At 40.2% G+C, this 17,740-nt stretch overlaps 1 protein-coding gene across 7 annotated transcripts in view; it reads right to left on the bottom strand.

Moving 5' to 3' along the window:
• The window catches only part of LOC105539813 (UDP-glucuronosyltransferase 1-8), a 175,354-nt gene that overhangs the window by 80,975 nt on the left and 76,639 nt on the right, over window positions 1–17,740 (bottom strand). The window contains exon 1 of one of the 7 annotated variants that reach the window (XM_011980263.1): window positions 1,226–2,092. The exons of the other annotated variants lie outside the window; for them this stretch is intronic. Coding sequence (XP_011835653.1) covers window positions 1,226–2,092 — 867 coding nt within the window. Of the gene's footprint in view, window positions 1–1,225; window positions 2,093–17,740 lie in introns of those variants that run through there. 7 annotated transcript variants of the gene reach the window in all.

Below are 17,740 nucleotides of genomic sequence, written 5' to 3'. Positions count from 1 at the left end.
AAAAAAAAAAAAAATTAGCTGGACATGGTGCCATGCACCTGTAGTTCCAGCTACTTGGGAGGCTGAGGCAGAAGAATCGGTTGAACCTGGGAGGTAGAGATTGCAATGAGCTGAGATCCCACCACTTCACTCCAGACTGGGTGACAGAGTGAGACCCCATTTCAAAAGAAAAACAAAAAAAGATAGAAAAATTGAAAAGATTGAATTTTAGTTTTGTCCACGGAACATTTATAAACATTGACCATATTGTGGTCACTAACTACATATGACTATTGAGCACTTGAAATGTGGCTATTCCAAATGGAGATGTGCTGTAAGTGGCAAATATATGCTAGATTGAACACTTAACAACAAAAAAACTATATTAAATATTAATTTTATATTGAACACATGTTGAAAGTATAATACTTGGGATACATCTGGTTAAATAAAATGCATTATTCAAATTAATTTCAGTGGCTTCTTTTTTCCTGGTTTCTAACATGCCCACTAGAAAAGTTTAAATTACGTATATGGTTTACATGATATTTCTATTGGACAATTCTCTATTAGACCATGAAGTTAACCTATTAAGAATTTTTTTTCAGTAGCATCTTCACAAGAAACATTCTCCTATTATAATCCAACATTCCCTCTCTGGAAACTGAACTCTGTGTTTCATTCTCTGATCACAGACATTCATTGCACCTACATTGACCCAATTCCACTGAACTGAGTCAACCTCTTTGAAACTTCTACTTCCTCTGAGTGCTTACGTCTCCTGTGGTCACCTCTCTGTCTTTTGCAAGACGGGACCACTAAAAATTATCACGTCAACAATTGTAAACTGCTATTCCTTCATCGTTTCTACTGAAAACCTTGCAGCAAGATTTGGATGGATTAGTTCTCAATGTAGTGTCCCTGCTCCTGCCCAGATGAGGCACATCCACAACCATGAAGACGGCACCTTTACAAATGAGCAGTCTCTGTGAGTCACATCACTCCTTGACCATTCTTTGACAGATCCTCGTCCCTGCCTCTCCTTCCTCTCCGTGGCCATTAAAAGCCTGAACTGCACTACCACTGATCCTTTAAAAGTTTATCTCACTGAAGACTATTACAACAATGAGAAGCAGAAATGAAATCTTTGGAAAGATAAGTAGATACGAAGATGCTCATAAGTAAATACATTTTTTTAAAAGTGTTTTGCTTGGAACATTGATTGGATGAAGGCACCAATACAGACCTGAGATAGTGGCTTCCTGTTGGCACAGTTGATGCCCCCAATGAAGACCATGTTGGGCATGATTGGCCTGGGGTAGTCCATCACAAAGTCCGATCGGAACAGCCACACAGATGCATGGCTGAGAAGATCCACCACTGACACCTCTCTCTGAAAAAGCTCAGAGGCAAGGCTTGCATAAGGAACAGAAACAGCATGGCAAATGTAGGACAGGGCCAGAGGATAGAGCATGTTCTTGACCCTTTGCAGGAATGTCATGTGGTCTGAATTGGTCGTTAGAAACTTAGGAATATAGGAGTAAGGATTTGGACACTGTGTGCCCTTAAAGTCTAAGTCACATAGAATGTTCCTCAAAAAAAACACAGTAGGAATCGACAGGTACTTAGCCAGCACCGCCCCGCAGAGGTGAAAGGGATCTGTTAAAACCACATCAAAGGAAGTAGCATTCAGGTGCCTGATCAGAGCCTCATTATGCAGTAGCTCCACACAAGACCTATGTATAATCAAAGATATATTGTTCATAATTGCCATACTTCTAGAAAATCTCATCAGAAGATGTTCTGTTTCGAAGAACGACTGACTGTGTCCCAGCAAAAAGCGATCAAATTCGTCCTGGGTCCACGGAACAGCATAAGTTGTCAGGGTGAAAAAGTTCTCTTCTTTGATGTGCATATTCACCTCTGGGCTGAGGACCACCACCTGGTGGCCTCTGGCATGGAGCTCCCGCACGGCATCCTGCATGCTGAGCCAGTGGCTGCCATCAGTGGGCACCACCAGCACCTTCCCACTCTCAGCCCAGGGCTGGACACTGAGGAGGAGCAGCAGTCCTGTGGCCAGCTGTGGCAGGGGAACCTGGAGTCCTGTGGCCATCTCAGCAGAAGCCACTGACAGCTGACTGTCCACCCCACGCTGTGCCTCCTACATTTGTTTCCTTCATCTTAATTACCTTGTCACTGAGCCACCTAGCAAATCATCATGTAACTGAAGACAGAGTGCCCTCCTCCAGTTACTTATTACCTGTTCGTTAATCTATCATTGCCTTTCATTATGGGCCCCACCCTGGGAAAGACCGATCACGCCTATCTTGAAAAACTCATCTGACCTTGCGCTCACTCTGGAGAACATCCAAGTTCAAGCTCTTGTTTCTCATTCAATTCCCAGCACAAGGCTGTGAACACCCATTTCATGTCACTGCCTCCTCCTTCTCTGTTAACCACGTTTATCAGGCTGCAGCTGGGGTCTGAGGAGTCACCACTGCCCTAGTCCCCAACCACATGTTCTCTGCTGGATGTGACCCTATTTGCTAACTCTTAAAACTCTTTCTTCCCACGTATGGGTAACACAGCATATCCAAAAAACAGACAACATTGCTAAGCCAGCGTTCTTGAAACAGGGAGTGGGGAGGCTCACTATGTGGTTTTGGCCTTATTTTTTTTGCACAAGGATATTTCTCTTAAGGATCACAGAGGACTCTCTATGAAGTGGCTGTCAACATAAAAAAAAGCTACAGGGAGGCTGAGCTCAAGATGTGATGATCAGATTCTTGTGAAGGCTCTGTTGAGAATTCTCCATCTAGCCCATGAAATAAAGGTGCTGTTGTCTAAAGCACACATGGGCAAGACAACTTTGGCAAGGACCCACGGTGGGTTCAGGAAGCTCCCTGAACCTGGAAGGCTGGATCCTGGCCTCAGATCTTGCACAGTCTGCATTCCTCTTCTGAATGCTGAAGGCTCCAATCTTCCGCAAGTCTGCTAAAGTGTCCATGCATCCAGGCCTTTATTTCATCCTGAAGGTTGTGGTCAGGCTTTTCTCCAAGTCAATCCAGCACCAATTTCTGATAAGAATGGTTCCTTCAGAACAGAATAATTTGTGGGGGCTGCATAATTTGTGGGGGTCCTAGTTCACATTTCAAGATGGAGAATTAAATGTGTGCCTTTCTAAGGGAGAGACCCTGAGCACTCACAACGGTCTCAAGCCCATGAGGCTCGAGAAAGTCACTCCTACATCTGCTTGGCAAGATTGCTGAGGCCTCCTTGTCCTGGTCACTGCAGGATGATGTGAGCAGGCTCTCTGGGCTCGCCACACTTTCTGTCTCACTTCCTCTATGTCTACATACCTGGCTGTGTCTGTCATTGCTGGTGAGGCTGAGGCTTCCCTTAGGGAGGAAGTTACCCCCATTAGAAATCCACATTGATAACAGATTCCACCTTTGGACAGAACCCACGGGACAGGCAGTGAATGGAGGTGTCCACCAGGGGGCGCAGGCAGGACAGCACAGAGAAGGCGGGTCTGCAAGGGCTTTGGGAACTCTCCAGGGGAGGATGATTTCCGGGGATTTGTGAGGACACAGAGCACTAGAAAGGGATTCTCAGTTGTGGGTGCAACATCTCAGCCTCTGAACTATTCCTCCAACCCACTTAAAACTGTGTCCCTCCTGATGAGCCCGAGATGAGGGTGGAACATGCCTGGGAGGGTGCTCTTGCCACATTCAAGGGGCTCCCCTGTTCTATCTCCATCTAGTGGTGTTTTATTTAGACAGCAATGTCATCTAATTTCTAGTCCCACGTCTACGACTCCTAGACCCTGGGGAGGCCCATGTATCTTGGAAGATGGTGGTGCCTTCAGAGACATGGGAGCGCTGGGGAGAGCAGGACTGTGGGGAGGGAGAAGCCCACATTCCTGGTGCCTGGGAAACAGGAGGAGCTGCCCAAGGCATCAGCTTCCAGGGTCTGGAGATGAAGAGGGGTCTGGGCTGCACAGATAAACTTGGAGCCATCAGCATACGTGGTGGTTTAAGCCATGGGTGTCAGTGAGGTCACCCTAGAAAAATTCAGAGATAGAAAAAGGCATCCAAAAGCCTGACCTGAATGATTGTATTAACCTCTGACAATCTCAGAGACATAAACAAAGACCTAAACAAAGACTAAGAGGTCTAAAGACCCCTTTCCACCCAAACCTACAAACTGAAACTGTTTCTTTTTTTTTAAAAAAAACATAGAAACAAATCCTCACACCTTTTGGTAGACAAAGAATTCTTAGATAGGACACAAGGGGTACAAACCACAAAACGTTTGCTAAAATTGACTTAATCAAAATTTACAGCTTTTGCTCCATGAAAGATACTTTTTTTAAAAAATGAAACAAAGGATGCTCCATGCCAGAAGTAAACACAAACACAACTATCTGACATAGTACTTGTATCCAGAATATGTAAAGAACTCACTACTCAAATATAAGAAGACAAACAACCCAATAAAAGTGTGCAGAAGATTTGAAAGGACACCTTATAAAAGAAGACAGGCATATGATCAACAAGCACATGAAAAGATCCTCATCAGTCATAAGAGGAATACAAATTAAAACCCAATGATATTCTCCTACACACCTGTTAGGATGGCTGAAATGTAAAAGACCAAAAATATCAAGTCTTAGCAGAAACACAGAGCAGCCAGAGCTCTAATGTTTTGCTGTTCGGATCGTAAAATTGTGTAACTGCTTTGAAAACAGTTCGACTGTTCCTTATGAAGTCATACATACACCTACCACACAACTCAGCGATCCCACTTTTAACTATTTACCCAAGAAAAATGAAGCCTCAGAAACACTTGCACTCAAATAGTCATAGCAGCTTTATTCATAATAGCCAACAACTGGAAACTTCCCACGTGTCCATAAATAAATAAATGCATAAGCAAATGATGATATATATATACAGTGAAATGCTACTCAGAAATAAAAAGGAATGAAATATTGGTACATGCAACAACGTGAAAGGATCTGAAGAGACATAATGCTGAGCTGAAGAGGCCAGACACGAAACAGTATACCTGTGTGCTTTTCATTCATAATTGTATGATTCTATTCAGATGAAACTCTAGAAAAGACAATTCTATTGTCCAGCAACAGAAACCATTCATGGTTGCCTAAGGTGAGGGGAGGTGTTGGGTGACTGATTTAGGACAGAAGGAAGTTACCGGGTAATGGAGTGGTCCATATCTTGAATGTGGTGATGGTTGCACAGGTAAATAAAATCATTACAACTCAGAAATATATAATTAAACTGGTTCACTTTATTGCATGTAAACAATACTCCAATAATGTTTCTTTTGGTAGTATCAATTGAAAACACATCATTCAATTAAAAAAGAACAAAACATTCCCAAGCTGACCAAAAGACAAAAACCTATCATACAAAGTCCTACCTATTCCAAGAAACATTCACAGCAAAACACCTATATTTAATAATGTTTCTTTCACATCCTGGTATATTTTTTGAATTTTAAGTTTAAATTTATAAGTATTTACATATATCACAGTAGGAAAAGCAATTCCTAAAAGACAGCAAGAGGCAGAGACTTCCAATACTAAATACTTACAAGCCCCAAAATGATTGCTTTAAAAGTTGGCAGGTCATCTTTTCTGGAGGACATTCTTATTAGGTGTAAACCCATAGATCATTAAAAGAAATTTAGATTAGGACACAGAAAAATCTATATAGTAATAGGTTTACACGACAAACTAGTAACGAAAAATCTGACATCTAAATAGAAAATATCATTAATTGAAGAGTAATTCACAGTATGGACAAGTTATTTCCTGTCTCATCCCAGTGGCTACCCCTCCCCTAGACTGTCAAATGTACTTCTGGTGAAGATCCACTCCCAGCTCAGGATAGAACATGTGACCTAGGCCTCAACCAATCAGCACGTCTCATCCCCTTGGCCACCATGATTAGTTCAGAGATGGGCATGTGACTTCATTAGAGCCAATGAGGCAGAAGAAGTTTAACTAGGAATCCTGGGAAAAGAACTCAGGCTGAAGCCCCTGCTGCTTGCGTATTATGAGACTGAGAAGGATATCATGGCCAAGGAAACAGAGTCAAGAAATGGAAACATATAAATGGGTTCTGGTGACATAGTTTGGCTGTGTAGCAATCAATACCTAATCAGATATCCCCTGAGATTGTTCTAGTATGTGAACCAATAAAAGAGCTTTAAAAAGAAAGCCCTGCAACAAATTCACTGAGTCAAGAATTTGGGGAAGTTGCCCAAATAAAGTGATCACAGGTTGCACTGATTTTCTTTGGGGGGGGTGGTGGTGGGGAGTTGGTCAGGGTCTTGCTCTGTTGCCCAGGCTGGAATGCAATGATGCAAACATAACTCACTGGAACCTTGAACTCCTGGGCTCAAATCCTCCTCCCACCTCAGCCTTCCAAGTAGTTAGGCCTACAGGCATGCGCTACGATGCCCAGAGAAGCTTGTATTTTTTGTAGTGAAGGAATCTCACTATGCTGCCTAGGCTGGTCTCAAACTCCTGGGCTCAAGCTATCCCCCTGCTTCAGCCCTGCAAAGGGCTGGAATTATAAGTATGAGCCACCATGCTCAGCCAGTTGCATCAATTCTATTAAATGCAGAAGGTAAATACCAGCTCTTATCTTCACTGGTGAAACGACTTGATAAAAGAAAACGCGCACACACACAAAAGACGTTTAAATGAAAAATTAATAAAGGAAATGCAAATTCAAATAACCTTGAGATATTTTTCACCTATTGAATTGCCAAAAACCCAAAACGTCTGAAGATAATAAATGTGGCAAGGATATGAAGGAAAGTGTACACTTATACATCGCTAGGGGAAGAATAAATTGTTAATGCCTAATGACATTTAAAATGTGCACGACACAGTAAGTCCCTTTTCTGGCATCTCCCCTATGGAAACTCCCACACAGGAGCACAATGAGTCATATACTAAGATGTTTATTCTAATTCGTTTGAATAAAAGTAAAAAGCAAGATGCAGAGTTGGGGAAGATATTTGCAATACCTGTAACTGCCAAAGAACTAGTATCCAGAATGCATAAATAATTCGAGTAGACAAATAACCCAGTGGGCAATAGATTTGAATGGGCGAAAGAGGAAATCCAAATGACCAGTAAGCATATTTTAAAACCCTCAATATAATCAGTCATGTACATAACTAATGCCTTAGCAATCACGGAAACGTACAACTACTCTGAAAAATAGTTATATCTTATTAAATTAATGATACGCACACTCCCCAACGCAGAAGCTCTACCCCAGGTATATACTCTAGAAACCTACTCACATGTGTTTCAGAATGTAAAAGAATGTTCGTTGTCACATTGGTCACAACAGTGAAAAGCTAGACACAACCCAAAGCCCATCAACAGTAGAATGGATAAATAAAATTGTGGTGTATTCATACAATGGGATATATTCAGTACTGACAATCCACAAACTACAACTTGTAAGAACACACATCATGAATCTCTCAGACATAAGGTTGAACCAAAAAAAAAAAGCAAGACCAAAAAAAAAAAAGAAAATTCTATTTATATTAAGTACCGAAACAGGTAAAATCATCTATATTATTTAGAGATGCAAATTTAGGTGGCGAAATTGTAAAGAAAAGCAAAGAAATAGTCGGGGGAGGGAGAACATCAAAAAGAATAGCTCATGGATGCTGGGCTTAATACCTAGGTGATAGGCTGATCTGTGCAGCAAACCACCATGGCACGTGTTTAGCTATGTAACAAACCTGCACATCCTGCATGTGTGCTATGGAATTTAAAATAAATGTTGATGAAAAAAAACACAAAAGAAATAATCATCACAAAAGTCAGAGAAAGGATGGAAAGGGAATAGAACAGAGGACAGGCACCCAGGATGGATATCTGGGTGCTGATAAACTGCAGTGACCTCCGGCGTACAAAACCTAATGCAGAGTATTTTGGGGGTCCCTCAGCTGCCGTGCAAAGTGGAGCACATGCAGATGGGACTTTGTCCACCTGGGCAGCTTCCTCTACCTTGGGGGCTGGCTGACATGGATCCTAGGTTCCTGTTGATTCTTACTGCCTATCTGCGAAGATTAAAGTTTCTTTGCCTGACTTGCACAAGCGTTCCATCTCACCAGACTCATACTCTGTCTGGCAGCTAGGATTGTAAAATGCCTCCGACCAGAGCTGGGAAGTGCCAGGTCTAGGAATCTTAGTAGAGACTGCCGAGGTGTTTAGAGTTCTGCCCTGGAATTAGCAACCCAACCCAGGTGCATGGTGCATGGTATTTCTCTCCCAGAGATGGATACCAGTGCACGGCACTCTGCTTCACAGTCACCATCAACCCTGAGATTCCAGAATTCCATGACTTTCCAGTGACAAGGAGGAGTGGGGTGGGAAGTAGAAAACAGACCCACAGGGATGGGGCACAGACACAGTGGAAACACTGATTCCTCTAGTCTTCTTATCACATACTTAGATCCACCTCCCAACTCCACTCCTATCCTGAGGTTTGAGAAACACCTAGGAAAAAAGCAATGTTTCTAAGCCACTGTAAAATCCTCAGCACCATGCCAGCCTAGACACCCTCATGTACCCAGCCTATGGTGAAACCTCAGTGGTCATTTGCTTTGACCAAGTCTGTGGCTGAAAGACCACGTGAAGTTTGAGGGTAAATATACTTGGCCTCTGCTTTTATACAATGGCCTAAATTAAAAGAATGTTTTTTCAGGGTCACCAGCTTGAACAGTTCCGGAAGGCACTATCTACATAGTACCTGGCACTGGCCCCACCCCTGAGGTTGTGCAATCCAGCTGCCCTGGTTCTCTCACTCTCCCAACTCCACATTTGCCCCTGCCAGGGCCAGTTTTGTGGAGGAGCAGCCCGGGCAGACACATCACATTCCACATTTAGAAGGCTCTCATGCTTTGTTTAATACTTTGCTGTCAGTGTCCTGAAATTCTTTTTTTTTTTTTTTTTTTTTTATTTGAGACAGTCTAACTCTGTCACCCAGGCTGGTGTGTAGTGGCGTGCAGTGGCGTGATCTTGGCTCACTGCAACCTCTGCCTCCTAGTTCCAAGTGCAAATGATTCTCACACCTCAGGCTCCTGAGTCGCTGGAACCACAGCCATGCACCTCCACGCCCAGCTAATTTTTTGTCTTTTTAGTAGAGAAGGAGTTTCACTGTTTTGGCCAGGGCAGTCTTGAGTTCCTGGCCTCAAGTGATCTGCCTGCCTCAGCTTCCCACTTCAGCTTCAGCCACTGTGCTCGGCCTGAAATTCTTACTAATTTGTGAACAAAGGGCATTTTGCACAAAGACACTCAAAGTATGCAGCTGATCTGTTAGCGACCTACCTGCTCAGGGTATTAAAAGATACCAATATACCAGTTTGAAACAGTGGTTGTGAATATTATCTCACAACTATAATTTGTGAGAAGACCTTCAACTTCCTAGAACTGTGAACTCAGTTTCCTCTCTCTTCAGAGCCTTTCCCAGACCCATAAACCATTTCTGTCTCTTACCACAAGCAACATCACCAGCTGCTCTTCACAGCTGAAGGTAATCTCCCCACCCTGCTTCTTAAAAAGGTATTTATTACCATTAAATTTGCCTCATGTGTGTCTCCTAAAAAATATGTGCAATTTTGAAGGATAAATTATGAGCCACCTCTGAAGACAAGTCTCTGATGAGTATCATTTTAAAAGCACAAACAAAATAAAAGCAAAACCCCATGTAATAAGACAAAAAATGAGAGAATGTGTTGCTGGAAAACTCAACTTACAAGAAATACTAAAGGAAGTTCTTCAGGTTGAAAGCAAGTGACCCCATAGAATAATCTGAATTCCTATAGAAAAAAAGCACCGATAATAGTAATCATGTAGTTATAAAAGGCAGTACCAATGCATACTTTCCTTTTATTCTTTTTTTTTTTTCCCCAGACGAAGTCTCACTCTTGTTCCCCAGGCTGGAGTGCAATGGCACAATCTTGGCTCACTGCAATCTCCGCTTCCCAGGTTCAAGCAATTCTCCTGCCTCAGCTTCCCGAGTAGCTAGGATTACAGGCGCCTGCCACCACACCTGGCTAATTTCTGTATTTTAAGTGGAGATGGGGTTTCACCGTGTTGGCCAGGCTGGTCTTGATCCAGGCTGGTCTCAGGTGATCCGCCCACCTTGGCCTTCCAAAGTGCTGGGATTACAGGCGTGAGCCACCGTGCCCAGCCCTATTCTCTTAACTGATTTTAAAAGCAATCCTAAAAAGCAATATACATATATACAATTATGTTGTTGAGAGTATAACATATGGAAGTGTAATATATTTGACAATAACAGCACAAGGGAGGCAGTTGGGAGCAAAGGTAAACTGGGCTTAGAAATGATACCATAAGGTAACTCAGATCCATAAGAACAAAGGAAGAGAACCAAAAATGATCAGTAAAAAGGTTAATATAACAAACTCTATAAATACATACTTGCTCTTCTTTCTTCTGATTCTTGAAAGCATGTGCATTTATATAAAGTAATATCACCATGTATTGTTTAGTTTGTAACATATATAGATGTACCATGTACAACAATAATATCATAAAAAGGGGAGAAAGGAAATAGAGCTATATAGGAATGCCATTTCAGTATTTAACTAGAATTAAGTGGTATAAATCTGAAGTAGATACTGGTAAGTTAAAATTTATGTGCTAAGCCCTAGAACAACCACTCAGAACACAACTTTTTTAAATAGTGGAAAGAAAAACATTAAAGGATTTTACATGTTGCACTAGAAAATATTTACTCAATGCAAAAAAAAAAAAAAGGCAATAAAAGCAAAACAGACGAACAAATAAATACATGAGAGATACAGAACATAAAAAGTAAAATGGGGCCAGGCACAGTGGCTCACACCTGTAATCCCAGCACTTTGAAAGGCTGAGGCGGATGGATCACTTGAGGTCAGGAGTTTGAGACCAGACTGACTAACGTGGCAAAACTCTGTCTCTACAAAAAAATACAAAAATTAGCCAGGCATGATGGCACACACCTGTAGTTCCAGCTCCTCAGGCAGCTGAGGTGGGAGAATCGCTTGAACCCAGGAGGCGGAGTTTGCAGTGGGTCAAGATCGTACCACTGCACGCCAGCGCGGGTGACAGAGTGAGATTTTGTCTCAAAATAAAAAAAAAGAAAAAAGAAAAAAAATGATAGTAGACATAAAATCCATCTACATCAATGACAGAATTAAATGTGAATGGATTAAACAACTCAATTAAAAGATAGAGATTCTCAGACTGGATAAAAACAAGGCCTAATAATATCTTGTCTGCAGAAGCACATTTGAGATTTAAAAACAAAAAAAAATTATATTTAAAACATAAATTTTACAAAGTAAAATGGTGGAAAAATAATATATCATGAAACAGCAACCAAAAGAAATGCAGACTGGTTATACTAATATCAGATAAAATCAACTATTTTTTAATGACACGGTATCATGAAGCAAGATAATATAGACCTCAAAACAAAAAATATTACTAGCAATAAAGAGGGAAATTGTGTAATGATAAGTGTCACTCTACCAGGAAACTAAACTAAACACAACACAAGAAGGCAGAAAATAATAAAGAATAGAGGTGAAATTAATGACAGAGAAATAGAGAAGCAATCAAGAAAAATCAAAAAACCAAAGTTGTTTATTTGAAAATATAGACAAAATGGATAAACCTTCAGTTAGATCAACAAAGAAAAAAGAGAGAAGACTCAAATTGCTAAAAATATGAAATGAAAGAGGGAACATTACTACCAACCTTACAGAAACAAAAAGTATTATAAGGGAACACTCTGGACCATTTTATGCTAAGCAATTAGATAACTTAGATAAAATGGACAAATTCTTAGAAAGAAATAAACTACTGAAATTGAATCAAAAAGAAATACAAAATCTAAATAAAGCCATAACAGGTAAAAAGATTAAATTAGTAATTTTAAAATCTCCTGCAAGAAAAGCCTAGGCCCAGACAGTTTCACTAGTGAATTCTATCAAATATGTAACAAATGAATACCAATTCTTGACAGACTGTTCCCAAAAAACAGAAAAGGAGGGAACATTCCCCAGCTTATTCTACAAGGCCAGTAATGTTCAGATAGCAAACACAGACCAAGACTTTGCAAGAAAAGAAGCCGTCTAATATCTCTTATGGATATGATGCAAAAGTCCTCAATAAAATGCTGTCAAACCAAATTCAGTAACATGTAAAAGGATTATATAACATGATCAAGTGGGATTATTCTAGGAATACAAGGTTCGTTTAGCACCTGAAAGTCAATTAACACATATCACTAGAATAGGGGACCAAGAAAAAACCATGTTCATTTCAATAGACACAGAAAAAGCATTTGACAAAACCAAACACCTCAGATATGATAAGAATACTCAATGAGCTAGGAATAGATGCACATTTCCTCAATCTGATGATGTGGGGGGCATCTACTCAAAAAATCTCCAGTTAACACCTAATGTGCTAAAAGACTGAATGTTCCCCACCTAAGATCAGGAACAAGATAAGAATCTTCTCTTTCCACTTCTATTCAATACCATACTAGAGGTTCTAGCCAGGGTAATTAGATAAGCAAAAGAAATAAATGTCATCCTTATTAGAAAGGAAGAAGTAAAGCTATCTTTATTTGTAGATGATATGATCTTGTATGTAGACAATCCTAAGAAATTCATGAAAAAAAACTATTAGAACAAATAAACAAGTTCAGAAATGTTAAAATACAAGATCAATATACAAAACTCAATTGTATTTCTAGACACTAGAAATGAACAACACAAAATTAGAATTAATAAAATAATTCTATTTAAAATAGCATCTAAAAAGAATAAAATATTTAGGAATAGATTTAATTTTTTTAAGTGTGGCACTTTACACTGAAAAGTAAAAACTAATGTTGAAAGACATTAAAGAAGACCTAAGTAAAATGAAAGACATCCCATGTTCATGAATTAGAAGATTTAATCTTGTTAAGTTGGCAATAACCCACAAATTGATCTATAGATTCAACACAATTTCCATCAAAATTCCAGCTGGAATTTTTTGCAGAAATTGACAAACTGGCCCTAACATTCATATGGAAATTCAAGGTACCCAGTATGGCCAAACAATATTAAAAAGGAATAACAAATTTAGAGGATTTGTAATTCCCAATTTCAAACTTACTATAAAGCTACAGTAATCAAGGCTGGGGGCAGTGGCGCACACCTGAAATCTCAGCACTTTGGGAGCTCGAGGTGGGTGGATCACCTGAGGTCAGGAGTTTGAGACCAGCCTGGCCAACACAGCAAAATCCTGTCTCTACTTAAAAAAAAAAAAAAAAAGCTACAGTAATCAAGACATACACTGGCAGTTCCTCAAAAGATTAAGTATACAGTTACCATACAACCCAGCAATTCCACTAAGTATATACCCAAGAGAACTGAAAACACATATACAAATAAAAATCATACACAAATATGTCCACAGTAGCTTTATTCATAATAGCAAAAAAGTGGAAACCACCCAAATGTCCATCAATTTACAAGTAGATATACGAAGTGTGGTATATGCATAGAACAGAATATTATTTGGCAATATAAAGTTATCCCACAACATGAATGAACCTTGAAACCTTTATGCTAAAGGGAAAAAGCTACTCATGTATTTTGTGAATGGAATCCATAGAAATAGGCAAATTCATAAGGACAGAAAGTTGATTAATGGCTGCCAGGGGCTAGAAGGAGAGAAAGAAGAGTGAGTAATAATAGATATAAGGTATCTTTTGGGAGTGACTGAAAATGTTCTAAAGTTGACTATGATAATGGTTGTACAAATCTGTGACTATACTAAAAACCATTAAAATGAGTGAATTGTATGTATGTGAATTGCATCATAATAAAGTTATATTTTCATAACCCCTTATTCTCATTCTCCTAGAGTTATCTAAATTACTAATCAGTCAAGGTTCTAGGCTTTTATATACTCATGCTGAATACTTTTTTTAACTGAATCATTCTAGCATTCAGCTACTCTTTAGATAATTATCTGTTAACAGAAACACTGCTGCCAAAATGTTCCACATGCCTGGAAATGCCCCAGGTAATCAGTCATAAAGATAAACACAGTGTTTTGAAAGAGAGGCAGAATTTGAAAGCCGTTGTAGACATTGGCCTAAGTCATGTATTTTAAAAAGTGCCTATTTAGAATGACTTGGCATTTTGGGGCCGGGCGCGGCGGCTCACGCCTGTAATCCCAGCACTTTGGGAGGCCGAGGCGGGGGGATCACGAGGTCAGGAGATTGAGACCATCCTGGCTAACACAGTGAAACCCCGTCTTTACTTGAAAAATACAAAAAATTAGCCAGGTGTTGTGGTGTGCACCTGTAGTCCCAGCTACTCAGGAGGCTGAGGCAGGAGAATGGCATGAAACTGGGAGGCAGAGCTTTCAGTGACCTGGGATCATGCCACTGCACTCCAGCCTGGGTGACAGAGTGAGACTCCATCTCAAAAAGAAAAAGAAAAAAGGAATGACTTGGCATTTGGAGGCTTTTATTCCACTGACTTGCCTAGAATGAACCCACAGCTCAACCAAGAAAGGCTGAGATTTCACCCTGAATGAGCATTCCTTGCAAAGACCCCTACAGGGAGACAAACAGCTCAGAGGGTGGGCACAGGATCCTTGCTGTCCTCCACACCTCCAGGCGGGGGCCCTGCTGCGTACATACCATTGGATTCACTTGGAATTGATTTAGATCAGAGTTCCTCAATTTCAGCACTCGTGACATTTTGAGCCAGAGTAATTCTTTGTTAGGAGTTGGGGAGTGGGTATTTTTCCACACATTGTACAACTTTCAACAGCATCCCTGGCCTCTACCTACATCCTACTGACTGTTTCGCCTCTCCAGTTGCAACACCAAAAATGTCTTCAGACATACCCGTCCTAGGGGAAAAATGAGTCCTGTTTGAGAACTACCATTTAGATGAACCCAGAGCATGAGAGGAGGAAACTTGGGAACAGAACTAGTCCTGAGGAACTGGGGTCTAGTTTTCTGGGAAAATGCTCCGTAAAAAATGCTGCAAGAAAACCACATTCATTGTTTTTATTACCTGTCGGCGAGAAAGTCTCAGCCTGTCTTCAGGCCTAGCTAGGCTCTAGGCCTGGGCCTGCATTCTATTCCTCTCCATAGACCAGGCTGGGGAGAGAGGATGTCCCGGAGCCAGAGCTCTGGCCATGACCTGGCTCTATGGTCTGAATGGCCCTGTCCTTCTGAAGGCTTGAACAGCTCTTTGTATTACAAGGAGAACAGACTAGGATTTACCTCTGACCTTCTTTGTTCTAGCGAAAACACTCCAATGACCCTTCTCATAATGAAATGCAAAGTTAAATTCTCTTCTAAAATTGAGATCTTTGAAACCTGGCCATAACAATTGGAAAAGAGTTTATCCCTGGGATGGATGAAACTCAACAAAATAGCAAAAAGGACAGCATAAGAGTGTCCCAGCATCTGGCCTGGATTCAAGTCCCTACAGGAAGAGGAGAAAGGCCTAAAAACAAAGGTTCTTTATTTACTTATTTATTTATTTTATTTTATTTATTTATTTTTTTTCATGCAACAGCATGAGATTCTGGGGAAGAAGTGAGGACCAGAGAGACAGACAGAAAGGTTGCAAGGCAACCTGCGAGAATCTGGCATGAGCTGAACTGTCTTGGGGCAGGTCATAAGATGCACAGGGCTGGAGAGGAGGCCCTGGGCAGGGCTGGGATAAGTTGTTTCAGGACATCTGGGACTGCCTGGTGGCTCAGCCTCTGATGTTCTCACAGCAGGAATCTCCGCTTCTCTGAGGGCCAGCTTGGACAGAAACCAAGCAGCCCTCTGAGATGGCCACGTCCCTCCTTGGGCAGAGGAGGCAGGTAAAGCTTTGGTCAAAGTCGCAAAGTCACACCAACATGGAAATGAGAGGGAAGTGATCCTGCTTTACTCTTCCACAAGGCGAGGCTGGGAGCCCAGAGGTTACCATGAGAAAGGACACTCTTTCTTTGTGAATCATAGCATTATGTAAAAACTGGTCACCAACCTATGGTTTTCAAGGAGATCGAGACCATCCTGGCTAACACGGTGAAACCCCATCCCTACTAAAAAAAATACAAAAAAATTATCTGGGCGTGGTGATGGGCACCTATAGTCCCAGCTACTCGGGAGGCTGAGGCAGGAGAATGGCGTGAACCCGGGAGGCAGAGCTTGCAGTGAGCCAAGATCGCACCACTGCACTCCAGCCTGGGCAACAGAGCAAGACTCCGCCTCAAAAAAAAAAAAAAAAAAAAAGGACTTTGCACAATTTTTTCAGAAATGTATTTGTTTTATAGTTGGGTCAATAGTTATCTATAAAGCATGCTTACTAATCTGATAGGTGAAATTGAATTCCACAGTTTATTAATCTGAATTTCTTGGATTATTTCTGAAATTAAGCATGTTCTTAAAGTTTTCTTGGCCACTTGTATTGTGTTTACTTTATGTATTGCCTGATTATGTGATTTGCCTAATGAAGAGTGCATTTTTAAGCTATAATCAGGGCTTCATTTTCTATCATCTGTGATGTATCTTCTTGTCTTAAATAATTTATTGCAACAAAGTCACATAAAATTAACCATGTTAAAGTGAACAATTTCATGGCATTTAGCACATTCATGTTTTGCAACCGACACTTCTATCTGGTTCCAGACATGTCCATCTGTCCAAAGACACACTTTTTTTCATAGTGTTGAAATGGTTTGACTATTGGACAAAAGAAATTCTATTCTGATCACTTTAATTTAATTCCTAATAATTAAAAGTGCATGTTGATAATTACATATCATAATACAGAATGTTCTCTAGGAGGACATGCTGGGAATACAGTTGAGATACAAACGAGGTCAAGCACCAGATATAGGGTCACAGGGCTCAAAACGTACATTCACTATAGCTCAGTTTCTCAATATAACTGAGTACAACTTTTTGAAAAAATAAGATGACTGGTACCAAGGTGCAGAAATGATATTTTTTCTCTCTTATGCCAACTATTTCTTTGTAACAAGAATAAATAACTTTCATTTACTTTTTTCCAATACCCCAGACTTCAAGGAGAAGGAATAAATAGCTTTGATTCAACCAATAGTATGAAATCATTAAATAAATGCATAACTTTTGCTTATTAACTTCTTAGATTTTCCTGAAATTAAAAAGGAAATTTAAAAATTACTTGAAACAAATGAAAATGGAAACACAATGTATCAAAATCTATGGGCTACAGCAAAACCAGAACTAAGAGAGAAGTTTTTAACAATAAATGCCTACATCCAAAAAGTAGAAAGATTTAGAATAAACAACTTAACAATGTACCTCAAGGAACTAAAAAAGCAAACATATACCAACTCAAAATTTATAGAAGGAAAGAAATAATAAAGATCAGGGAAGAATCAAATTAAATTGAGACTAAATAAACAATGCAAAAGACGAATGAAACAAAAAGTTGTTTATAAAAAAAAGATAAACAAATTTGGCAAAAGTGACAGACTGTATTAAGAAAATGTGGCACATATACACCATGGAATACTATGCAGCCATAAAAAAGGATGAGTTAATGTTCTTTGTAGGGACATGGATGCAGCTGGAAACCATCATTCTGAGCAAATTATCACAAGAACAGAAAACCAAATACTGCA

This window comes from Mandrillus leucophaeus, unplaced genomic scaffold (assembly GCF_000951045.1).
Source record: "Mandrillus leucophaeus isolate KB7577 unplaced genomic scaffold, Mleu.le_1.0 Scaffold21, whole genome shotgun sequence".
Classification (NCBI taxonomy): Eukaryota; Metazoa; Chordata; class Mammalia; order Primates; family Cercopithecidae; genus Mandrillus; species Mandrillus leucophaeus.
This window is presented reverse-complemented; position numbering and strand designations above follow the sequence as displayed.